Source organism: Gymnoscopelus microlampas, assembly GCF_963454915.1.
Source record: "Gymnoscopelus microlampas genome assembly, chromosome: 8".
NCBI classification, from domain to species: Eukaryota; Metazoa; Chordata; class Actinopteri; order Myctophiformes; family Myctophidae; genus Gymnoscopelus; species Gymnoscopelus microlampas.
The window spans coordinates 3,388,618-3,415,968 of NC_139945.1; the positions used below are offsets into that span (position 1 = coordinate 3,388,618).

Sequence of the window (27,351 nt, forward strand, 5' to 3'; positions counted from 1 at the left end):
ACACAATTGTATGCAATGTCGTGTGTGTGTGTGTGTGTGTGTGTGTGTGTGTGTGTGTGTGTGTGTGTGTGTGGGGGGGGGGGGGGTCCCTGCTTTATCTCTCTCTCATATAAACGTTGATGACCCCCCCTGGCCTAAAAAAAATCACTTGCCAGTTGCCACCTAACCTCGCGTCACCAGTCTTTCCACCTCGGAGGAAAAGTTGCCACCAAGACTGAAAAATAACATGCGGAACCACTTGGAGAGGAGCATGTTTTCTTCACGGCTGCATTTGACCGACGGACACACACCGTGTGTCACAGCAACAGCGGTCCGTATAGCAGCAGCAGAGCTGTGTGTCGTGTCAACAGAAACATATTCATAATAATAATAACAATACATTCGTTCATTTAAACAGTTTCTAACAACAAACACAGTTTGTGTACCAGAGTAAAAAGTAAGCCTCCTAGTACGTTAACCATAAACCACAGCTCTTTATGTATGGTTATGTGTGTTTGTTTACAAAGTTATCTCTCACAAACGCTCCACAAACTCACATTGCTGAGCTTTTCCTCCAGAGTGTTGAAGGTACAGTAAAGTTATGCTTTGTTATTAACATGTTTTTATTGGTCATTAATACATAGGATTATCCCTAGCCTTAGATCAAGACTCTGATTGTAGATGTATTTGATCGATTTAAAACAAAAATCTCTACCAGAGTATTAGCTCCACCCCCCCCCCCCCAGATTGCCCTGGACTGTCAGCTCCAAAGCCCTCATTTCTCCAACAATGTACAAATGCAAAATATAAGGTGCTTACCCGCTTGCCCCAAATGTTAACTAGGTGTCCGGTGTGTTTGTGTAATGTATTAGTCCATATTTATTTATAAATAAGTGTTTTAATCCCGTCTGTGGCCGATTCTGTCTGTTAAGTACTCAATGGGCTGTAGTGACGGAGCGCATCTGGTGAAAGCCGGAATTACACTCAATGTAAACTCTTGGATTAAAACACTTCTTTATTTAACAATAAGGATTTATACATTACACAAACACACCGGACACTTAGTTAACATTAGGAGCAAGCGAGTAAAACACCTGATATTTTGCATGTGTACATGTTTGGAGAAAAACGGACTTTACTGGTGAGTTTCCAGGACAAACTGGGGGGTGGTCGTTAAGACTCTGGTAGAGATTAAAAAAATAAAATAAACTCGATAGTCTTGATCTAAGGCTAGCTTGTCCCCTTTTTTAATTATTATTCATAATTTATTTGTGTAAGTTTGGGTCCTGTGAGCTAGATACAGTGGTGGGAAAAAGTACTCACATGTTTTTCTAAAGTCTATATACTGTAATGTAGAATTGCAGTAAAAGTCAGGGAATTCAAGATTTATTTGAGTACAAGCACAAAAGTATTGGTATCAATATGTACTTATTGTTGGTACCAAAAGTAGAAAGTACTCATTGTGCAGAATGTCCCATTTCACTGATTTTCAAATGTATAAACTGTATAAAAATCTAGAGAAAATAGCAGATCTACAAGCTCACAATACGGTCGCATCATGGCACATTGTGATTCGTTTAAGTTGTAGATCGGCTATTTTTTTTTAATAATAATCAAAAGTAACAAGTAACTCAAATTTGAAAATAATTGTAATGGAGTAAAAGTACAATATTTGCCTCTGAGATGTAGTGGGGTAGAAGTAAAAGTAACACTGTTACTGAACAAACACTCTATAGCAATGATTACTATCACAATATAGAGCTATTTAACACTGTTACTGAACAAACACTCTATAGCAATGATTACTATCACAATATAGAGCTATTTAACACTGTTACTGAACAAACACTCTATAGCAATGAGTACTATCACAATATAGAGATATTTAACACTGTTACTGAACAAACACTCTATAGTAATGATTACTATCACAATATAGAGCTATTTAACACTGTTACTGAACAAACACTCTATAGTAATGATTACTATCACAATATAGAGCTATTTAACACTGTTACTGAACAAACACTCTATAGCAATGAGTACTATCACAATATAGAGATATTTAACACTGTTACTGAACAAACACTCTATAGTAATGATTACTATCACAATATAGAGCTATTTAACACTGTTACTGAACAAACACTCTATAGTAATGATTACTATCACAATATAGAGCTATTTAACACTGTTGCCGAACAAACACTCTATTGTAATGATTACTATCACACTATAGAGCTATTTAACACTGTTACTGAACAAACACTCTATAGCAATGATTACTATCACAATATAGAGCTAAATTAGCTCATTATTTTAACACAAACATATGTCACTTAAAGCACCTTTAAACGTTGCTCTCTCCTCAGATGTCGTGCACACTGGTGGCTGTGGGTGGAGTCAGCATCTCCTTAGCGGACGGTCGTGCGGTCATCCTGGGCCGAGGACCTGAGACTGGCGTCACTGACAAGAGGTGTTCCAGACACCAAGGTACAAGGAATAACATGTTTATTTAGTGGTGCAAATTAAAACATGTGTGTGTTTGATGTTTTTACTGTCTTGTGAGGTCCCCTGACATGTATAGTTGAAGTTGACAAATGGACATCGCGAGGACATCATTTTCCTGTTCCTCACAAGAGAAATGGTAGTTTTATAGTTAAAATTGAATTTCAGAGTTAGGTTTACCACAAGGCAAACAAACAGGAGAAGGGCACACACCAGTGTTGATGAGGTGCTGCTGACCTTGGTAAATATTACATTACATTACAGTCATTTAGCAGACGCTTTTATCCAAAGCGACTTACAATAAGTGCATTCAACATAGGTAGGGAACAAAACTACTAATCACCAGAAGTCTGAAGTGCATTTTCTGCAAAAAACAAGCAACCAAGAGTATACCTAGCGCTAAGGTAAAAGTGCAATATATCAGCTACCTACTTTCATAAACAGATGAGACAAAATAGCAAAATCAAATGAGCAAGAGCTAAAACAAATAAGTGTATCGACTAAACAAGATCCAATAAAACCATACAACAATAAAACAAGCGTTCGTACAACTAGTTAACAACAAGTAGGCCAGGCGAAGAGGAAGGGTAGTGTTTCCTGAAGAGGTGGGTTTTCAGCCTGCAGTGAAAGATGGGCAGTGACTCTGCTGTCCTGACATCAGTGACTCTGCTGTCCTGACATCAGTGACTCTGCTGTCCTGACATCAGTGACTCTGCTGTCCTGACATCAGTGTCTCTGCTGTCCTGACATCAGTGACTCTGCTGTCCTGACATCAGTGACTCTGCTGTCCTGACATCAGTGACTCTGCTGTCCTGACATCAGTGTCTATGCTGTCCTGACATCAGTGACTCTGCTGTCCTGACATCAGTGACTCTGCTGTCCTGACATCAGTGTAGAGAACGGAACAAAACAAGAAACAAGTCTAAAAGTGAAGAAAAGACCAAACACCCTCATAGCCACGATGCAGGTGGTATTCATTTAATAAATGATCCTGCACCGTGGCTATGGTGTATGCTGCCTTTTCTTCACTTCCAGGTTCACCATAAGGAAATGAGGATTAGGATTACGTATGTAGAGGTCAGGTTTAGGGGTTAGGGTCAGAGCTATGGCTGATTAGTAAATCAAATAGATCTAGTTAGTAGATGTTTCAATCCCTGAGGTATTTTGGAGGTAGCTGTCAATACTTAAGTTATAATTAGTTTCACGCTGGTGTTTCGCACTGAAAATAGCCGATCTACAAGTGAGCTTGTTGATCGGCTATTTTGGGGCATTAGAGATTAGGATTTAAAATGGCTACAAATTGTAAAAGTGGCATTGATGATAATAATAAAAACGTGTTTGTGTGTGTGTGTACGTATGTGTTGGTACTGTATGTGATGAATAACCACATTACTCATTGTTTCCTAGTGAAGCTGGTGGCTTGTTACAAAGACCAGGATGTGCTGGTTACCCAGGTATGATCACATCTTAACCACCTATGCTACTAGCTTATTAAAGGATGACTTCACCCATTTATAATCGGTCCACTAATGCTCATTATAAGACGGTACCATTTCTGTCTACTTGGGATTAGATGTGCCTACCAGTGACATCATTGGTGGGGAAGCCAAGAGAAACTGTAGGCTTTTCTATGCTAAGTCAGCATGCTATAATGGAAGCCTTTGTTCTCCTTTTAATAATAATGAAAAAAAGAAATCTTGTTTACAAAAATAATAGTAAAAACCTGCCCAACGATGATGTCACTGGTGAGTTTCTAAACTGTCCATTTATTGTTTTACCATATCATCAGCATTAGTAAGAACCAAGTATATGAAGATAGGTTGAAAACGGGTGAAGTGATTTTAAGTGAATTGTATTTACTTTATTTAACAAAAACTTTATTGTATCACGTATACTACATTTAACCTGCTTGTATTGGACTAAGCCCACAGTAGCATACTGTAGACAAGGTAGTGTACATACACAATGCAAGATAGCAGCTGAACATGACCACTAATGTTATTCTAAAATCTAACATCAACTCCAGACGATATGATTCTTACTGTGTATTTTGTTTATTCACAATACTACTTTGCCTTCACCATCCAGAAACAAATATATGTAAATATTAACGGTCACATTACACCACCATATAATATAATAGTATGTTTAAATTCTAGCGTCTCTATTTGGGCTTTACTGGTGACATTCCAGGGCAAACTGGGGGGGGGGGGGGGGACATAGCTGATCTACAGGCTCTCAACTTGTTCTCAATGTGATGCATTATGAGCCTGTAGATCAGCTATTTTTGGTGAAGAGATTTAGTCCACAGGGGGAAAAGGAGCGGGCCTTGTGTAGGCCCCTGGGGGACTCCAGTTAACAAAGTATATAGTATGTAGGGTTTAACACATTAAGACCTGGAACGCATCTGTGTCATTTTAGATTTGAGCTAAAAGGCATTATTTTATACTTTGGCTATTCAAAAATAGCAGATATACAAGCTCATAGTGCGTCACTTTGTGCCACGCTATGAGCTTGTAGATCTGCTATTTTTTGAAAATCGTGAAAATGTGTGCAAATCTGTGAATATATATATATATATATTTTTAAAGCGAATGTTTTAACTCAAATCGTTGCTGCTTGGGGTCCCTGGAAGAAAACATTTTCAGATGGGGGTCGGCGGCCAAATACATATCATTTTGGGGGTCCTTGACTTGAAAAAGTTTGAGTACCACTGACATAGAAACATACGTTTTTCAGAATACTGTTGGGATTTAGAAGACATTTGTAGAATTGGTCTTAAAGCAGGGGTCTTCAACGTTTTCAGGCCAAGGACCCCCTAGCTGAGACAGAGATGAAGCAGGGACCCCCATATCGTATAAAGTTGCTTTTCAGATTCAACTTTTTTTCTTTTTTACGTGGTCTGCTCTTTTTTCCCTCTACACCTATACCTCTTTGCCAAAAATAGCAGATCTACAAGCCCACAACGCCTCGCAGCGCGAGGCGTTGTGGGCTTGTAGATCGGCTATTTTTGGCTAAAGTTCTCCTCAGAAAAGGGATGCTAGGTTTCAAGTGGATATGGTAAAAAAAAAATCATATCACACAAAGATTTGGCGGACCCCCTGTAGTAACTCTGAGGACCCCCTAGGGGTCCCGGACCCCCTGTTGAAGACCCCTGGGTTAAAGGGTTACGTAGTTTAATCCAACATCCACATAAAAGCTTTTCTTTACCCCCCCACAGCTGGGCCCCAACCCCAGTTTCCTGAGCAGTGAGAAGCTGGGCCGAGGTCAGTCTGGTAAACTGACCCACGGAGGGAGCCTGTACCTGGTCAACCAGCAGCACCCGTTCACCCTGCACTACGCGCTCAGCTCCAACGGGACGGCCTCCACGGAGAACAAGACCCTGAAGGCCAGAGACAAGACCAAGGAAGGCAGGAACGGCAAGGACAAGGACCCCCCTCCTCCGTCCAGTGTGGGGTCCAGGGACAAAGACCCTCCTCCTCCGTCCAGTGTGGGGTCCAGGGACAAAGACCCTCCTCCGTCCAAGCGCAACATCAAGGATTTCTTCTCTGCTTCTCCCAGGAAGGTAAGGAGGAGTGTAGTGGTTTAAAGGAGTAGTTCACCCACTTATTTTTTTATTTTTCAATTACACACACACACACACACACACACCATGAAGCATTGAATTCATGAAGATTAGGGCCGGGACTTTATCGTGTTAATTTCGATCAATTAATTACAGAAAAAATCTACTAAACTAAAGTTTTCAAATAATTGTAAAAGTTGAGTAAAAGTACAATATTTGCCTCTGAGATATAGTGGAGTTACTGGAGTACAAGTATTAGAAATTGGAAATACTCGAGAGTCAAGTGCAAATACTTTTTTGCAAAAATTGTTCTTAACACATCGGGTGCCAGCATTTTTTCATAACAACTTACCGTGGGTGCCGGCATTCTCCCCATTGACTGCGCTTTGCTGTTTAAAGTTTCCGCGTGCGTTACAAGCAAATCCACGCAAAAAAAAGCATCGATTCATGTTCTGCCATGAGTCTGGCTACAGGCTGGAACCATAACATTCCCCTCGCGGGTTACAACGGGGGGGGGATCGCGCATCGCGCATGACCGGTTTTCCCCACAGGAAACAGATTCGGAGATATAGGCGTTTCAAAGTAGGAAATAGACAGGAAGCGGATGGGGGGGAAAACATTGTTTCCGGTGAGCGATCTGGCACTTCCTTTGCAGGATTACAATGGGAGCTCCCAGAGCTGCTCTAGCCCCGCCCGCGCGGAGAAAAACGAAAAAAACAAAAAGACTGAAATCACAGTTCAGACCGTGAACGGCACCGAAGCTTCGGAACCGCCACTATGTAAACACACGGTTCAGACCGTGTTTGGCACCCGATGTGTTAAGTACAGTTCTTGAGTACATGTACTTAAAGACGTATGCCAAAATCCATTTGAAAAAATTGCTTTTCACTGTTCTCAGGTCAAATATTGATATGCGATTAAAATGTGATTGATTGCGATGAATTAATTACAAAGCCTCTAATTAATTAGATTATTTTTTTTTATCGAGTCCCAGCCCAAATTTTTTAGTTTTTTGTCACTCTCCTAAGTCAATAATTTGATGACCGGAGGAAAGATGCTAATTACTCCGGTAAGAGACTCAAAGAATCTGCTTTGAGTCTCTTATCGATCAAATTATTGGCTTAGGAATGTGACAAAAAACAAAAAATATCCATGAAATCAAGTCTCCATGGGGTGACTAATCCATAGAAAGAAAAGTCATTTTGACACAACTTTATGGGTTCGATCCCGGGCACTGCCAACTCTCCGTATGATTACTGATGGTAGGAGAGGCCAGTCCACCTCAGCAATCCCATCTCTCAGGGGTCTAGCGCAGTGGTTTTCAACCTTTTTCATGCCTAAATTGTTATACATTTGGCCGCGGACCACCATTTGAAATGTGCCGGTTAAGAGCTTGTAGATCTGCTATTTTTGAATAGCCAAAGCTAAGCGGTTAAAATGATTTTGACGCTATGTTAACTAATTTTGCTGGGGACCCCCTGGTACTCCCTCAAGGACCACTGGTGGTCCCCGGACCACTGGTTGAAAACCACTGCTCTAGCGCACTGTAAACGGGAAAGATACCCTCATTTCTCTGCTGATACTACTGACAATAATCCACTCCAACCTTAGTTAGTTAGTTATTTAGTTAGTTATTTACTTACCATTGGTAGGGTTCCCACGGTCATGACATTCCTGGAAATATTTTTAGATTAGGAATGACTGTTTTCCAGGCCTGGAAAAGGTTTGGAATTGGATCAAATGTTTGGAAATGTTTTTGGCTATTTATTTTGTTCATAAAAACACGTCCCAAAACGTGTAGCATTACATGAAATATGTAACACGGTAAAATGTAGTGCTGCACTGCGCGATCTGTGTGAGTACGGCCTGATGTATACAGGACGTCACGTGACAAAAAGAACCATGATACGTTGTTAGCTTGAAGTCAAGATCTGTTCTTTTTGTCACACGATGCCTTTGCTCGAGTCAGTCTTGGGGCTGATAGCACACCGGTGTAAGAGCCTCATTATTGCACTGTAAGATTGCTATAGGCCTGGAAATGGTGTCGAATACTTTGGAAAAGTTCTGGAAATGTTTTGAAAATTCATTCATTGGTAAAGACATGTTCAAGTATACAGTATATATATGGTTTAAGTGGCTAACACAGAGTTTGTCTTCAGTCATCTAAGAGGTCACTGAGTCCAGAGGGGAGAGAGGAGGAGGAGGTGAAACGCCAGAGGAGACACCAGAAGGAGTCTGATGAGGAGATGAAGGAGGAGGAGGAAGAGGAGGAGAGACTGGCTGAGGAGAAGCTGAGACACCTGCAGGTAGGGGTTGGGTATCGAAATGTGGTTCCGAGTAGGAACCGAATCCAAATTGCCGGGTGCTGGGTGCCCATTAGTGCTGCACAATGAATCGAAAAAAGATTGTGATCTCGATTCAGACACCTATGCAATCTCGATTTTAAATTATGGCGATTTGTTTTTCAATGTTAAAAAAAAAAAACTTTTTTTTTTTTTTTTACATTGACATTTTTTTTTAAAGAATATATTTACAAGAGAATCGTGTGAGAATCGTGATCTCAATTCTTATGGAAGAAAATGGTGATTCACATTTGAGCAAGAATCGTGCAGCACTAGTGCCCATAAGAATGAAAGAGTTGGGTCCATGACCTAGTGCAGGGGTCTTCAACGTTTATAAGGCCAAGGACCCCTTAGCCGAGAGAGAGATGAAGCAGGGACCCCCACTACATATTGTATAAAACTGCAGATTAAACTTTTTCATGGATTTCATAGATGGCTTCATACACTTGTTTGACAGCAGTATCATCAGTGTTGTCGATTATTTTTGTTTTGTTTATTTCAGACATTTAACCACTTAAACCCTCAATACTTAGTAAAATTGACATTTGGATCTGTACTTGGTCTGCTCTTTTTTACCTCTACACCAAACCTTTTTGCCGAAAATAGCCGATCTACAAGAGCTTGTAGATCTTCTATTGTCGGCTAATGTGTTTAACACATTGTGTGCCAGAGGTTTATTAAAATAGGGTACATCTAGTGCCAGCATATCTTCCATCCACTTACGTTGATATGTTTTGTGCTGTAGAAGCCCCGACGCGGACGTGCATGTAAACAAAGCGTGCGTGCGAGACGGCGGAGGGTCCCGACTAACGCCTGGAACAATAATATTGCGATCCTCCATTCCAGAGTGATCGCCGATCGAAAACGGCTCGCTTCCACCACGTTAAAAAGAAATGGAGATATTAAGGTTTTAGTCAAGGAGTTAACATTGGAGCGGCCGACCAGAAGCATTTTTGACATGGATCCACATCCGGCCTCTCCTTCTCAGAGACTCCTTGGATGATCCCAGACTCGTTAGAGCCGAACGTGGGAAAAATATATATTAAAAAAATAAATGGGCCAACAACGGTCCAGACCGTTTATGGCACATAACGCATAGCTTCTCAAAAACGGTCCGGACCGTTTATGGCACTCAATGTGTTAACATAAACACATATCCTATCACACAAAGATTTGGCGGACCCCCTGCAGTGACTCTGAGGACCCCCTAGGGGTCTCGGACCCCCTGTTGGAGACCCCTGGTCTAGCGGTTAAGGTGCACACCATATATAGGCTGTGATGCAGCCTGACGCGCGGAGTCCAGGGTTCAATTCCCGAGCGCCGACGGACCATTGCTGCGTGTCACTCCCCGGCTCTCTCGTCCTTACTGTCAAATCTCCAGTGTGTACAGTACTATCAATAAAGGCAGAAAAGACCCCAAAATATCTAAAAATAAATAAACAATTGAAAGAATCCGAATAGATAAAATCCTTAATAATTCAAGGACCCACAGGGTTTACTATTAATAAAGCCTACAACAAGCTTTTAACTGCTACTGCTTTCTATTGTGTTGTCATGTATTAAACACATGAGAGGATGCTATTCATTACAAGTTTACAATGAACTGATGTAACGTTAGTTTACAGGGACCGTTGTGTTTGGTTCATTTAAACACCTGTATTTTCAGGACAAAAAGGTTGTACTAGTAATAGTAAATATTATTTACTTCAGTTAACTCTGAGATTGTACAAATGGAACCAAATGGACCCTTACAGTTCTGTAGCTCTGAGAGTGTACAAATGGAACCAAATGGACCCTTATGGGTCTGTGATTTTCCAATGCCAGCTTAGCAACCGTTGCTAAGCTGACATACACATACAAGTCCACATAGCAGCTCTGACAGTCTGATAAAAACCTGGTTCCGGAAAGGGTTCCAAACGTGATGGTGGAACCCATTCCAGATCCTCAATGTTGGATCGGGTTCATCCCCGTTCCTGGATCCCAGCCCTGTGTAACCCATCCCTACTTTAACAGGAGATGGCAGAGCAGGCCATGGCGGGCAGCAGCGGCAGTGGCAGCGCCCAGCAGTCATCTTCTTCATCATCATCATCGTCTTCATCAGCCTGCACCAAGAGCAGCTGGCAGCAGATAGGAGCCATGATGCTCTACACTGCTGCTGGAGTCAAGGGCAGTGACAAGGTGTGTGTGTGTGTGTGTGTGTGTGTGTGTGTGTGTGTGTGTGTGTGTGTGTGTGTGTGTGTGTGTGTGTGTGTGTGTGTGTGTGTGTGTGTGTGTGTGTGTGTGTGCGCGCGCGCGTGTGTGCATGCGTGCGAGTGCACGTGTGTGTTATGGATGGGTTTGTCATGATCGATTCGTTCATAAGAACTAGTTCTTTGCCGTGAACGTGAACGAACCCGTTCACTTCTTGAAACTTTTACGTTCACGATTTCGTTCGTGCCCCCTCGCCACATGTCTTTACAATAGACATGCATGCGTATTGCTATTTGAATTGAAATGCAGGTAGCGTACTGTTGTTGTTCCTGGACAAAGGACAAATAGCGTTAGCACCACATTTAATTATCAAAATAAATAAATATGCATGGTGCTAGACAAAGGACAGATAGGTACTGGTCAATTAACACGTTTTAAGGACAGATAGGTCAATTAACAGGTCAATTAGCATGTTTTAGTTTGAATAGAAGATGCAAATATATAGTATGCTACAGCTACTATTCATGAACTACATTAAGTTAAAGACCTGGTTAGAAATCGATAGTCATGTGAGTGTACTGACTTAGGCTGCTTTGTATAAAAATAATTTATAATGATAATTTGTGGAAATAATTAGTGACTATTAAAAATAACTTTACAATATATATTGTAGTAATTTAGTACTTCTAAACATTATTATATTACAAAGAAGATGGAGCAATTAGTTGGTGAATGACAGTGCTGTGTTTCTATGCAGGCTGTGTTGTCATGTCAGTGGGATCAGATGCACACAGTTGCATGCATGTTAGGGGTGTGCCGATATATCGCGATACGTTTTCGTGACGATATGTATCGTTTTGGCGTTTTTTTAAATAATAATAATGCAAAAACAGAAGTATTTGTTTGCATTTGCTCCCCCCCCTCCATATATTTTCATAAGCTTTTTCCCCCCCCATATATTTTCATAATAAAAAAGTGCCTTATATCGTATCATATCGATATCGTGCATCGTATCGTGAAATTAGTGTATCGGCAGGCACGCCCCTAATGCATATAGTAGCCCATTCGCTCCGCCTGATTTATACTTGGTACACTTAGAAAATAGCTGATCTCATACATTAAAGTTCTCAGTCTCCATGATTGATTTCAGTCGTTTGGACTCCATAGAAGCCAGCATGTCTTCTATAGAAGCATGTTGCTGAGCGGAAATATTTTCGGTTATCTTTTTAAGGTTGGAGCATTTGAAGTGGTCAAACTAGCAACATGTTTAGAAGCAGCTTCATAAAATCTTAATAATACCGGAAAAGCAAAGGTTAAAAAGCCTCAATCCGTGATTTCTTCACCCGGTGGACAGCAGGAAATACATTACTAAAACATCATAATTTGACACATTGTGTTAATTGCTTAAGAATCAGCACTAGTGTGTGTGGGGGGGTCTCCTTTCATACTGTTTCACAAATCCCACATTAGGGCCTGGTCATACAAACGTTTTCCATGTTGATCTACAGTACAAGCTCACAACACGTCATGCTGAGAGGTGCTGTAAGCTTGTAGATCGGCTATTTTCCATGCACAACACTTTTAAGATCAGGGTTACAACAAAAAAAGGGTTGCAAAAAGAATTCTGTCCTCACGCGTGTGCGTGTGTGTGTGTGTGTGTGTGTGTGTGTGTGTGTGCGTGTGCGCGCGTGCGTGCGTGTGTAAAATGCTTACAGTTAGAAAACAAAAACGAGCACTCTCAGTCTGTATGTAATGCAGTTTGCCGAGTGCACGGCTCAATAAAGATTCACAGTAAGAAAGTAATAGCCAGCACTTTCAAGTCCTCCTGGTACTCTTAATTCATATACGCACGCACATTACTCAGCGTTTCGGCCTCAAGTCTTCCTCAGCGTGTCTGTCTGTCTAACATGCTTAGTTAATGGTGGTGTCATGCTGGTATTATCTCTCCTACAGATTGCAGGCTTTGACATTGATGGTTGCATCATCAGCACCAAGTCTGGAAAAGTGTTTCCCACTGCACCAGATGACTGGAGGTATGTCATCACTTCTTAATTCACTTAAATGTATGTCATCTATCATCATCACTTCTTAATTCACTTAAATGTATGTCATCTATCATCATCACTTCTTAATTCACTTAAATGTATGTCAGCTACCATCATCACTTCTTCATTCACTTAAATGTATGTCAGCTACCATCATCACTTCTTCATTCACTTAAATGTATGTCAGCTACCACCATCACTTCTTAAAGGAGGAGTTCACCCAAAAAATGACTTGTTTTCTATCAATTGCACACCCTATGAAGCCTTGAATCCATGGATTCTTTTTTGTTTTTGTGGCATTCCTAAGCTAATAATTTCATTCCCGTCTCCTACCGGCTAATGTATCCGGTAGGAGACACAAAGTAGATTATTTGTGTCTCCTACCGGCTAATGTATCCGGTAGGAGACACAAAGTAGATTATTTGTGTCTCCTACCGGATACACACAGTCATCAAATTATTGTATTAGGAATGCCACAAAAACAAAAATAAATCCATGAAATCAAGGCTTCATGGGGTGTGCAATTGATAGAAAATAAGTAATTTTTTGGGTGACCTCCTCCTTTAATTCACTTAAATGTGTGTCAGCTACCACCATCACTTATTAATTCACTTAAATGGGTTCATGAATTAATTTAATGTGTGTCGGCTAACAACCATCACTTTCTGTGTTTTCAACAACTGTAAAACGATATAAGAAAGGACCTACACCTCCTAAAGCCAACATTGAACGGCAGCTGGATCCAGAAATCCCTAGTGATATACAGCTCATGTTAGAAAAGACGTTTAATTTTCAAAGTTGGTAACATTTCGAGCCACAGGCTGTGGCTCGAAATGTTACCAACTTTGAAAATTAACAGCCAGACTTCTGAAGTGTGAGGAAGAACCCGTATGGCTCGAAATGATACCATCTTTTACAAATTAAAAATCCCCCCCTACCCGAACTGGAGGGTAACCAGAACACTCGCCCCAAAACACACTCGCCCCCATTTGTTCTGCGGACCGCTCACCCCCAGCAGTTCTTGTATTCTTGTATTTCTTAGTTTTTTCATAAATGAATGCCCTACTATGTCATACTAACTATAGTGTTACACAAAAGTAGCACAAATAGCCGATCTGCAAGCTCAAAACTCACCGTGTGTTGAGCTTGTAGATCTGCTATTTGTGTATTAACAATCACATGATTTATGGTACAGTATATAACGGCCCTCTGATGTTGTTTGGTTTGTAGGACTCCTCACAGGGCTTTATCTTTAACTTAATGTATGAATGAATGTATTATATCTTTGTCTATCTTTATTATTGTTGATGTTATTGTTGTTGTTAGCATAGTATTTGTTGACCCTGCCACAGTCGCATTTCACTGCTTGTACGTGTGTGAGTGGTGACAAATAAACCTGGTCGATTCTCAACAGGATGCTGTTTCCAGAGATTAAGCCCAGGCTGGCCAGCTTGTTGAAGAAAGGATACAAGGTGAGGAGAGAAGGAACACCTTTTGAAACACCGACACCAAAATGAATTACGGCCAGATAACATAGCATGGCAAATAGTTTTTACATACTCTGACTAGTAGCTGAAAGAGTTAGAAATCTCACCTGATACATGAAGGCAGCGTTACTTAACACATGGGGTGCCAAAACCGTATATATACGGTTTTGCAAAAGGTGCAAAAAGTTACTCGGAGTGCCAAAACTGTATTAAAACGGTTTTGGTGTCTTTTTGTTTTTTTCCACACGGGAGGGGCTAGAGCAGCTCTGGGAGTACCCATTGTGATCCTGAGAAGGATTGGCCAGATGGATCTCCGGAAAAAAAACATGGCTCCCCATCCGCTTCCGAATCTGTTTCCGGTGGGGAAAACCGGTCATGTGCGATGCGCGATCCCCCCCCCCCCCCCCCCCCCCCCTTGTAACTTGCGAGTGAAATGTTATGGTTCCAGGATGTAGCCAGGGTCATCGCGCTACATGAATGGATGCTTTTTTTTTCGTGGATTTGCTCGTCGTGGAGTCTAGAACTTTAAACAGCAAAGCGCAGTCAATGGGGAGAATGCTGGCACCCACCGTAAGATGTTATTAAAAAATCCAGGCACCCAATGTGTTAAGAGGATGAATGTGTAGACCTTGAAATTATTATTTTTAGAAAGAAAATATTTGCTTCCCTAACTCTCTGTGTGTTATCTCCCTTGTCAGTGTGTGCTCTAAGTTCTAACTCTTTGACTCTGACCTCTTTATTGATAATAAAACATAAAAATACACACATTTTCACACCATTATCAAAAGGATAAAACGCAAAAAAAAGTCAGCTGCTTATTTCCATTGCATCCTTTCATATATACAGTATGTGCAAATTGTGTTGTCAAAAAGTGTCCTTGTGCATGTCAGTCCAAGCACCCATAGGTGTAGGAAAATAATAATAATACCGTGTGTGTGTGTGTGTGTGTGTGTGTGTGTGTGTGTGTGTGTGTGTGTGTGTGTGTGTGTGCGTGTGCGTGTGCGTGTGTGTCCGTGTCCGTGTCCGTGCGTGCGTCAGGTTGTGTTTTTCACCAACCAGATGGGGATCGCTAGAGGTAAACTGAGACCTGAAGTCTTCAAGTCCAAAGTAGAGGACATCCTCGACACACTGCAACTGCCTGTACAGGTAATAATAATAAGTAAACTACAACTACCTGTAGAGGTAATAATGATAAGTAAACTACAACTACCTGTACAGGTAATAATTATAAGTAAACTACAACTACCTGTAGAGGTAATAATGATAAGTAAACTACAACTACCTGTACAGGTCAGTCCTGTCTGGACTAGAGCTCTTCATGGGTTCAAAATAACCGACCCGTGAATTTTGTTTTCCGAAGCCCGTCTGGTTTAGATATTCACAGACCCGTGAGGTTCGTTCCCAGATGACGATTTTTCAAAAAATAACAGATCTACAAGCTCATAGCACGGCCGCGCTATGAGCTTGTAGATCTGTTATTTTTGAATAGCCTAAAGTATAACATGTGGTTAAAGTGGATTGTGACGCTATATTATGGAGAGCTCATACAGGATAAACGTGTGTGTGTGTATTGTAGGTGTTTGTGGCAGCTGGTCCAGGTATCTGCAGGAAACCCGTGACAGGGATGTGGGATCACCTCTGTGAGAAGGTACGTGCGCACGCACACACACACACACACACACACACACACACACACACACACACACACACACACACACACACACACACACACACACACACCTGAATGGTCATTCTTATACTGTATATTCTCTCATTAGATTACCTTCTGCTGCTGAAATTATAGCGAAATTAACCACATTCAATCTCAATGTGTTTATGTCCTTCACAAGTACAGTACAGACTCTTGTTGGTCAGCTGGTTTGTTTGAGTGGGAATGATGATCAGTAACATTTGGGTCAAAACCATTCAAAGTTTCCATCAAAGTGAAAAATACATAATGTGTCATATCTCAGGAATAGATAGACGTATAACAAGAGGTGTTTGCACCTCCAGGTGCAATTATAACTGTGTGTGTGTGTGTGTGTGTGTGTGTGTGTGTGTGTGTGTGTGTGTGTGTGTGTGTGTGTGTGTGTGTGTGTGTCTTTTCAGGCTAACGGTGGAGTGTCTGTTGATAACGGACAGAGTTTCTATGTGGGAGGTAGGAACGTGTTTATTATAACTAATGTTGTTGTTGTTGTTACAGGTCACTATGCGAGTAATAACAGCAAACTCTATTATCATTGTAACCCTCAAGATAGCTGGGGTACATTTAAAAAAATAAAATAGTTGCCAATCTTTTTTACACCCTTTTCTCCCCAATTCAATCGTTATGTCAATTAATTCCTCCCCACACACATTAGTGTGTTGTCACTGTTGTATCCTACTGACTCACCTGCCAGTGAGGAGGACGTAGCGTCTTCGTCCTACTCTTCCCGCCTTACACTCCCCGCTGACAGGTGCCCCAGCCCGTAGGAGAACGTGCAATGACCATTATCACCCTCCTCCTCCTCCCCGCCAGACTTCCCTCCCCTGAACACGGGCCAGTTGTATTCGTGTAGACACTCGACAAAGCCGGATGCACCACGGTGGATTTGAACCCACAGCCTCCGTGGTGGAGGGCAGGGACTTTACCACTGCGCCACCCGAGCACTCAGCCGGGGTACAACTTGATAGTATCACATCAATGTATGAGACCCTGGTACTTATATTCAGGGATGTAATGGTGATTTATTTTATTAGTGGAACGCCATTTTAATAATGTCACTCATCACGCATTTTATTTCACCTTTATGTAGTATACATAGTAGGACAAGCTCAGGCTCAGAGATAATTTTCCCCCACAAGTACAGTATAGTATAGAACCTATATCTCAGTTCTGCGCATGAGTGATATCTCTCCTTAACCATGACAGGTAGCCTACTATTTCCTCTGCAAGGGATGTGTAGTGTAAATGTGTTGTTGTTGTATGGTGTGATTTCTGTGTCCTGGCGGCTGTGACTTGAAACACGTCAATGGCACTCAATGAGTTGGCAATGGCACTCAATTGGTTGAATATTTGACCAGGAGTGCACATACCTGGTGTGCAGGCAGTGTTGTAGAGCTAATTTTGGAAGTGGGGGAGCTCTGAAATAAAAATCATACAAATTTCATACAAAAATAATAATATATCTTTCAGCATTTAGAGAAGTGATGGAGCGCCGCTCCCCCGCGTCCCCCCTCCACTACACCCCTGTGTGCAGGTGCGCATGCGTCGTCAAAATGCATGCTGCGCGGCACATCAGACGAAGGGAAGCGCTTTTGCGTACCAACAGCTGGGACAGGAATTTACTTCCTGAAACCACACTCACACAATCACGCTAAAGCACGGGTCGGCCCCGTACACAGCCATTAGGCGTAGGGGGAGGGGACGCATGCTGCACGTGATTGTGTGAGTGTGGCCTCGAATCCAGACACAGTCAGTCGCGCGACTCGCTCGCAGCACGCTGCTCGCACCGTGACGCACCGTGATGGTGCAAAATATGCCGTGAACGTCCCAATATGGCGGATAAAAGCAGCGCAGCACAGGGCACCAACCTTGGTGGGGGCACCAAACGGCATGAAGAAAAAAAAAACGGCGGAATTTAGAAGCAGGGCGCTACAACGGGCCGGTGAAGCTTTTCTCGAGCAGCAAAAGTTATGTGCATCCCTGATTATGACACACTATTTTTTGGCATGTCAGTATAGCCGATCCACAAGCTCACAACACGTTGCACTGTAAGTAACAAAGTGTTAATGTAAGCTTCTAGGTCGGCTATTTTACCTTCTTCTGCATGACACCACTCCATACGACGTAGTCTAAAAATAGGGCATTCGTTAAATAAAAAGTGAAATCTAGTGATGACAGTGAGGATGTGCTGTATGTTGTGTTATCAGACGCAGCGGGCAGACCCGTCAACTGGGCTCCAGGAAAGAAGAAGAAGGACTTCTCCTGCAGTGACCGCCTGGTAAGCAGTTCGGACAAGTATTCCACTTAAGACTTAAGTACAATTTTAGGTAGTATTTCCATTCTCTCTCTCTCTCGTTTGTAGTTTGCTCTGAACATTGGACTACAGTTCCACACGCCAGAGGAGTACTTCCTGGGCTGGAAGAGCGCCCCCTACAGCATGCCTGAGTTTGACCCGGTGAGAAATGATACGTGTCTTAACCCTTTAACACCTGGAACGCATCTGTGTCACTTTTTCATTTGAGCTAAAAAGCATTATTTTACACTTTGGGCTATTCAAAAATCGTGAAAATGTGTGCAAATATATTTTTAACTTCTATTCTTTGCTTCTGGGGGGTCCCTGGAACAAAACATTTTGAGCACCACTGATATAGAAACATACGTTTTTTCAGAATACTGCTGGGATTTAGAAGGCATTTGTAGAATCGGCTTCAGGTCTTAATGGGTTAATTGGATGGACGCTGGACATTGTCACATTGTGTATCAGTCAGGACTACACAATAGATCGAAATACACATCATTTTGGGGGGGTCCTTCACGTGGAAAAGTTGGAGCACCACTGATATAGAAACATACTGTTTTTAGATATGGCCGCGGACCCCCATCTCAAAATATTTAGTTCCAGGGACCCCCCCAGAAGCAAAGATTTGAGTTACAAAATGTTCGCTTTAAAACTATATATATTCAAAGATTTGCTCATAGCGCAGCACTCGCGCTATGAGCTTGTAGATCTGCTATTTTTGAATTTTGTATTTTTTTGTATTTTTGTGTGTTTTGTCGTCAGAGGAAGCTGGACTCCACAGGCAGCCTGTACGACCCCCCCTCCTCCCCCCTCACCACCACACACACCGAGGTCATCGTGGCGGTGGGCTTCCCTGCCTGTAAGTACCAAGGACCCCCAAATAGACACTTATTAGCCCGTGGACCCCCATTTGAAAAGATAAGCCAGGGGCCCCCCATAATAGAAGATTTTTGCGGCTCTCTAGCAGTGATTTCAACCATTTTAATTTCAAGGACCCTCAGTTTGACATGCATTAGGGCTATACGGACCCCCATTTAATGGCATGTATGTCTCTGGGACCCCAATTTATATTGTAAAATCAATGTTAAAGTACCTCTGAGAGTGTACAAATGGAACCAAATGGACCCGTCAGGGTCCATTTGGTTCCATTTGTACACTCTCAGAGTTACAGACCCATAAGGGTCCATTTTGGTCCCTGTCCATCCCGGTCCCTGACTTACCTTGAGGGACCCCCTGGAACCCCCTCAAGTACCCCTGGGGGTCCTCGGACCCTACTTTGAGAACCAATGATTTACTCTATATCTGGGCTTCCCTGCCTGTAAGTAGACCTTCAAACCATACGTTATTTACTCTACCAATAGGGCATCGCAGTTGCGGCCACTTCCGGGTTCCACTGCAAAATACTCAATGCATTTTTCCCATTGACTTTTCCAAAAATATTTATATCAATTCATTTAAGCCTAGAATCAAGCTATCCAGGCTCCCAGTGAATCATGACCATTAAACGTTTTTTATTTTATATTTAATTATATGATATACTATATTTAATAAATACCCTTTGTTTTGCCGGATAGCTTGATTCTAGGCTTAAATGAATTGATATAAATATTTTTGGAAAAGTCAATGGGAAAATGCATTGAGTATTTTGCTTCCTGCACCAGGAAGTGGGCGGGAACTGCGATGCCCTATAATCTATCCATCTTGTTTACTTTTGTTTCCATGAACACATTTAGACCGGGAAAGCATCTGACTGTTGTCATTTTTAGATTTCTTTGGCTTTTCAAAAATAGCAGATATGCAAGTTCATAGCACTATGAACTCGTAGATCTGCTGTTTTTGAAAGGAAATCGTGACGATGTGTGCAAATCTTTGAATGTATATTTTAAAGCGAACATTTGTAGCTGAAATGTTTGCTTCTGGAGGATCCCTGGAACAACATATTTTACAAATGTTTAAAAAATATTCAAAGATTGGCACACATTTTCACGATTAAAAAAACAATTGCTCCGTTCCCGGATTGAATGGGTTAATTGAAAAGCATGCTTTTTCAATGTCACATTTCCCCCCAAATCAATTATATAATTAAAATATTGTTTTTGTTTATTATTGATTAAATCAATTAGTTTGATAAACTGTTGTTGCTCTCCTTGTGTAGTCCACACTGAAGAGACACTTGTTTACTCAGGCTTTTGGCAAATAGTATTTTTTTGTACTGTAAAGCGTCCTTGGGTTTCGGAAAGGCGCTATATAGATATATATTTATACGTTATTGTTATTATTATTATTGTGTGCTGCTGTGTAGAACCTTCTGCTGCTCAATGTCTTCACTTCTCTCTCTTCTTGTTGTTTTGTAGCTGGTAAATCCACCTTCTTCCACAGCCACGTCGTTCCAAAGGGCTACGCCTACGTCAACAGGGTGAGTGAGACATTCACACTGAACACATGGCATCTAGAACAGTGGTTTAACCCTAACCCTACGTCAACAGGGTGAGTGAGGCGTTCACATTCACACTGAACACATAGCATCTAGAACAGTGGTTTAACCCTAACCCTACGTCAACAGGGTGAGTGAGGCGTTCACATTCACACTGAACACATAGCATCTAGAACAGTGGTTTAACCCTAACCCTACGTCAACAGGGTGAGTGAGGCGTTCACATTCACACTGAACACATGGCATCTAGAACAGTGGTTTAACCCTAACCCTACGTCAACAGGGTGAGTGAGACATTCACACTGAACACATGGCATCTAGAACAGTGGTTTAACCCTAACCATACGTCAACAGGGTGAGTGGAGACATTCACATTCACACTGAACACATAGCATCTAGAACAGTGGTTTAACCCTAACCCTACGTCAACAGGGTGAGTGAGGCATTCACATTCACACTGAACACATAGCATCTAGAACAGTGGTTTAACCCTAACCATACGTCAACAGGGTGAGTGGAGACATTCACATTCACACTGAACACATAGCATCTAGAACAGTGGTTTAACCCTAACCCTACGTCAACAGGGTGAGTGAGGCATTCACATTCACACTGAACACATAGCATCTAGAACAGTGGTTTAACCCTAACCCTACGTCAACAGGGTGAGTGAGGCATTCACATTCACACTGAACACATAGCATCTAGAACAGTGGTTTAACCCTAACCCTACGTCAACAGGGTGAGTGAGGCGTTCACATTCACACTGAACACATAGCATCTAGAACAGTGGTTTAACCCTAACCCTACGTCAACAGGGTGAGTGAGGCGTTCACATTCACACTGAACACATAGCATCTAGAACAGTGGTTTAACCCTAACCCTACGTCAACAGGGTGAGTGGAGGCGTTCACATTCACACTGAACACATAGCATCTAGAACAGTGGTTTAACCCTAACCCTACGTCAACAGGGTGAGTGAGGCGTTCACATTCACACTGAACACATACAGTAGCATCTAGAGAACCATTACTATGATAACAGTCACTTTTGACTGATTGATCGAACACTTTATTAGTTGATGATGTGCTCTAAAGTGTTGGTTCTCAAAGTGGGGTCCGGGGACCCCCAGGGGTCCTTGGGGGGGTTTCAAGGGGGTCCCCAGCAAAATGTGTTAATATAGCATCACAATCATTTTAACCACTTTAACCTTTTATACTTTGGCTATTCAAAAATAGCAGATATACAAGCTTGTGAGCTTGTAGATCTGCTATTTTGTAAATATCGTGAAAATGTGAGCAAATCTTTGAATATATATATATTTTTAAAGCGAACATTTGTAACTCAAATCTTTGCTTTTGGGGGTCCCTGGAACAAAATATTCTGAGATGGGGGGGTCCGCGGACTAATACATATCATTTTGGGGGTCCTTGACATGAAAGAGTTTGAGAACCACTGCTCTAAAGACAGAAACGTCCACTCTCTGTGTCACTTTATTTTCACCATGTCACTGTTTACACTTTTATTATTTTTGCATCTAAAGAGCCTTAGTTTTCAGTAATGTTGATGAATAATAACTGTGTGTGTGTGTGTGTGTGTGTGTGTGTGTGTGTGTGTGTGTGTGTGTGTGTGTGTGTGTGTGTGTGTGTGTGTGTGTGTGTGTGTGTGTGTGTGTGTGTGCGTGTGTGTGTGTGTGTGCGTGTGCATGTATCAGGACACACTGGGTTCGTGGCAGAGCTGCGTGACAGCATGTGAGCGTGCTCTGAAGGAGGGCCACAGCGTTGCCGTGGACAACACCAACCCGGACGTGGAATCTCGCAAACGGTAAAATGCCCAACTATACAACCTGAAAATGTGTTTGAATATGTTTATGAATATGTTTATGAAGATGAACAGATGCTGCTGCTGGTGACTAATAATTTCCTCCTGTGTGTAGCACTGTGTCTGTGCATATATGTGTCTTTGAATGCCTGTGTAAACAGTGATGTTGTGTGTGTGCGTCCTACCCAGATACGTAGACATGGCTAATAATATAATAATGATATAATAACTGATCCTATTTACAGATACGTGGACGTGGCTAATAATGATATAACAATATTAATATAATAACTAAAAAATGTGCTCCTCGGAGCACAGGTCTCCGCCAGTACTGTTCCTGATTAATCCTGTCTTACCTATTTATATCCGCCAGTGGCTTGGCTGATGGAAGCTCACTTCAAAAAATATAAAAGATTTTTTGAAGTGACACACCTATTTATAGGTTTCTATTTCGTCATGCGTCTCGCTAGCCAATCAAAAGCATTGGTGACAACATATTGTCACGTGTCACGTGAAGCTTGACCAATGTTAGCTTGGCTGAGACGGACGGACACACGGAAGGACAAGAACGAAAACATACTCTCCACCTCTGGCGGAGACAATAATTGTTGATCATATTTCCAGATATGTGGACGTGGCGAAGGCAGCAGGAGTTTCCTGTCGCTGTTTCTACTTCTCTGCCTCTGTGGAGCAGGCCAAACACAACAACCGGGTAGGAACCATCTCTCTATAGCGCCCCCTAGGGGCCAGGCCAGACACAAAAACAGGGTAGGAATTAGCCTGGCATGGCCGGACTAATATCACTGCGTAGATATTAGTCTGGAATCTCTGTGTGGAATTTGTGCATTTCCAAGGGGTGGATATTCTAAAAAAATCACCTCTGGTGATAAACCTGCCTGATATTTGCAGACTGGGCCCTGATTGGTTGGTGCCAGGGCCAGCGAAATCCAATCACAGCCAGATTAATCTGCCTTGGCCAGATTAATCTGCATTTGCACTGGCAAATTCGTCTGGTTTCCAGGCAAATGTAGTAACAGCTCTCTACAGCTCTCCAGACACAGGGTAGGAAGTGTTGCGAGCTTGTAGATCTGCTATTTTCACTAGTTTGGGTCCCAGAGAGACTTTTTTTTGGGTCTCGAGCTAAAACGTCTGGGAAACACTGAATGAAACTATAAGTGCCTCATGTTTAACTAAATGTGTGTTTAATGTAATTAAACTCTATGTTGTTCACAGTTCCGTGAGATGACGCCTTCAGACACCAAACATGTCAAAGTGAACGACATGATTTTCCACAGCTACAAGTAAGACTAAGTACATTTACTCAAGTACTGCACTTTTAGTTTACTTTTTTTTAATACTTTATACTTCTCCTCCACTACATCTCAGAGGAACATATTGTATGTTGTTATTCCATAAAAAAAATATGTGAAAGCTTTAGTTACTTTGTAGATTTACAGTATAGATGGGCTAATTTCATTTCCCGCTCTTTTTTTTCATCGTCCAATCAAACGTGTGATTCTCCCCCCCTTTTGTTTTTCAGGAAACACTTCGTAGCTCCTGACCTATCAGAGGGCTTCTCGGAGATCCTCCGCGTCCACTTCGTCCCCCAGTTCAAAGACAGCCAATCAGAGGCTCTGTTCCGCCAGTTCTCCGAAGGCTGATTGGACAGCCGGCGCCTTAGTGCTCACTGGTTCTCAACATAGGGTTCGGGAGACCCCCCAGGAGGTTCCGAATGGACCCTTACAGGTCTGTAACTCTGAGAGTGTTACAAATGGAACCAAATGGACCCTTACGGTTCCATGTGTACACTCTCAGAGTTAAATAAATATCACTGAGGATTTTACAGTGTAGATGGGTGGGGTTCTAGTAAAGTCTAGTTCACTGAATCTCAACTTTTTGTTTTTAATTTCAAGGACCCCCAGTTTGATATGCATTAGACCACGGACCCCCACTTCATGTAGTTCATTTTAGTTTATTTTAATCTCTGAGACCCCCCAATCGACATTCCTCCTCCAGTGGGTAAGGGTCCATTTTGTTCCATTTGTACTCTCTCTGTAATTAACATCTGGACCATTACAAGGGTCCATTTTGGACCCCGGGTGGGTCCCAGGGCCAGACGTTGAGAAACGGTGCTCTATAGCACTATAGACTGGCCATGGTTTTCTATTGGTTGACGGGAGAACGATGCAGTATGGCCATGGTTTTCTATTGGTTGATGGCCCGAAAATAGCCGATCTACAAGCTCACAGCACGTCAAACATTGTGAGCTTGTAGATCGGCTATTTTCGCCTATGATGTTTGTCCTCCAGGATAAGAGATGCTATAGGGTTCATGTGGTTAAAAACAATGTACGCTGTATTGGTACAACAATATGAAAGAAGATATTGTTTATTTTTTAAGTGTATGCCTGGAATATGGTTTCATGTCTAGAGGCCTTTGAATTCACATCATTAGAACAACTATGTGGCCTAAACCAGTGGTTCTCAACCTTTTCAGGCCATGCCCCCCAAAATAATCATATTACTGGGGACCCCCTCAAATTATCATATTTCAACTGGGACCCCCTAAAATGATCATATTTCAACTGGGGACCCCCTAAAATCCATCATATTTCAACTGGGGACCCCCTAAAATGATCATATTTGAACTGGGGACACTTCAAAATGGTCATATTTGAACTGGGAACCCCCCCAAATAATCATATTTCAACTGGGGACCCCCTAAAATTATCATATTTGAACTGGGGACCCCACAAAATAATCACATTTGAACTAAGGACCCCCCAAAATAGTCATATTTGAACTTGGGACCCCCCACCCTGACAAGCACTTGGAATCGTAGGAGTTGAGGCATTACATTTAGTTTGACTCAGTTCCACAGATAAATATTGTGAAAATAGCCGATCTGCAAGCTCACAACGCCTCGCAGCATGCTTGTAGAATTTTTGCCTCTTTCTAATATAATTTGACAATTTGGCCAACGTTTGACCAGTGTTTAGTACTATACTGTAGTTTGTTGATTACTTTTGATACAGTAATGGTCTTTTTTCATTTCATTTCGGTATTGGGTCTTAAAAGTCCTTAAATTGTCACTTTACTGTCATCTGGAGACCCCTCAAAAATCACAACCGGACCCCCACAGGTTGAGAACCACTGGTATAACATCCAGGAAACGGTTTAAGCAAAACAAGATGGTCTAAAATGTGTGCATATCTGTCTATAATAAAGCCTTTGAAAACATGTATAAAACACTGATTATTTATGCTGAAGTATCATTAGTTGCACTGTAAATGAGTATGAAATCCATAATGATGTATTTTCTTAACAACCTAATCCTCCCCATATACTTATTCATATGATAAATAGCACAAAATAGCCAATCTACAAGCTCACAATGTGTCAAGAGCTTGTAGATCAGCTGTTGTTGGCTATTTTTGAACAATACAAAAAATATATATATTTTTTTTAAATTGCCTATATAGACACACCAGGGTTAATGTAACATGTTTTAAATTAACCAATAACCACTATTAATAATACAATAACAATATTATACAATAACCATTATTGTATACTTTGACTATTAAAAGATTGTGAAAATGTGTGCACATCTTTTGATATATATATATATTTTTTTTTAAAACATTTTTAACTAAAATCTTTGCTTCTGGGGGGTCCCAGGAACAACATATTTTGAGATGGTGGTCTGCGGCCAAATACATATCATTTTGGGGACCCTTGACATGAAAAAAAAATTAAGCACCACTGATTATAGCAACATCAGTTTTTTCAAAAAACGGATTTAGAAGACATTTGTAGAATCCCTCAGAAGCACAGATTTGAGTCACAAATGTTCACTTTAAAAAATATATATTCAAAGATTTGCACAAATGTTCATGATTTTTTCAACAAAAGAATATATATATTCTGCTATTTTTGAATAGCCAAATAATAACATAAGTGGTTAAAGTGGTTAAAATCTAAAATGACAGATGCTTTCCCGGTCTGAATGGGTTAAATTGTGATATTATCAAACAAATGTCAAACATTATCATTTCCCCAAATGGAAAAAGAGTTTATTTAACTCAGTGTGATCAGAAGCAAGGATAAAACATTTCCCCACCGGACATTAAAACTATAATGAGCAGAGAGGAGGATAGCAAAAGCAAAGTTACATCATATTTTAATGTGGCCTTTTTTTATGCCTTTATTGACAGGATAGTAGGTTGACATGAAATGGGGAGTGTGACATGAAGCGAAGGCCATCGGGATTGGGGACTCGAACCCGCGACGACGCACTGTCAGGCTACTTCGGAGCCTATAGGTGCCGGTCCGGGCCAAGTTATCATCTTTAAGTGAAAGGCTTTAAAGAGATAGTTCACCCAAAAAATGACTTATTTTCTATCAATTACACTCCCCGTGAAGCCTTGAATTCATGGAGATTGTTTTGTTTTTGACTCATTCCTATACGACAATTTCATGACCAGCAGAAAGATGCTAATGTCTCCGGTAGGAGACACAAAGGAGACTCTTTGTGTCGCCTAGCGGTCCGCTGGTCATCAAAGTATTGGTTTAGGAATGCGACAAAAACAAAAAATATCCATGAATTAAAAAAAAGTCATTTCAGGGTCAAACTATCCCTTTTAAAGGGGCACTTCACCCATTTTGAGCAGAGAGGGGATATCAAAAGCAAAGTTACATCAGCTTTTATTTGGCCGCTACGCCAGCGGTCTGGGCCAAGTTGCATCATCTTTAATTGAAAAGCTTTTAAAGGAGCACGTCGCCGATTTTCAACTTATCTTCATGTACCGTAATTGGTCTTCGCTAAAGCTCATTATAACAATGGCACCATTTCTGTTCTTCTCTCTCTCTCTCTATCTCTCTGTGTGTCTCAGAGGAGGAGGGCTGGGGACAGTTCAGAAACCCGCCTACCAGTGACATCATCGGTGGGCAGGTTTGGCCTTTCAAAATGCGTTT

At 41.5% G+C, this 27,351-nt stretch overlaps 1 protein-coding gene across 1 annotated transcript; it reads left to right on the top strand.

The window, feature by feature from the left end:
- Positions 1 to 314: 314 nt before the first annotated feature.
- LOC311050290 (bifunctional polynucleotide phosphatase/kinase-like) lies at positions 315 to 25,596 on the top strand. Its single transcript, XM_084064297.1, has 19 exons — positions 315 to 567; positions 2,352 to 2,472; positions 3,895 to 3,941; positions 5,708 to 6,052; positions 8,212 to 8,358; positions 10,408 to 10,572; positions 12,538 to 12,617; positions 14,044 to 14,101; positions 15,155 to 15,262; positions 15,693 to 15,764; positions 16,226 to 16,274; positions 18,029 to 18,099; positions 18,184 to 18,276; positions 18,883 to 18,979; positions 20,475 to 20,536; positions 22,269 to 22,378; positions 23,000 to 23,087; positions 23,609 to 23,676; positions 23,916 to 25,596. Exons 1-19 carry the CDS (start codon positions 481 to 483, stop codon positions 24,034 to 24,036), a joined length of 1,989 nt encoding a protein of 662 aa, XP_083920423.1. The 5' UTR covers positions 315 to 480; the 3' UTR covers positions 24,037 to 25,596.
- The last annotated feature ends 1,755 nt before the right edge of the window (positions 25,597 to 27,351 follow it).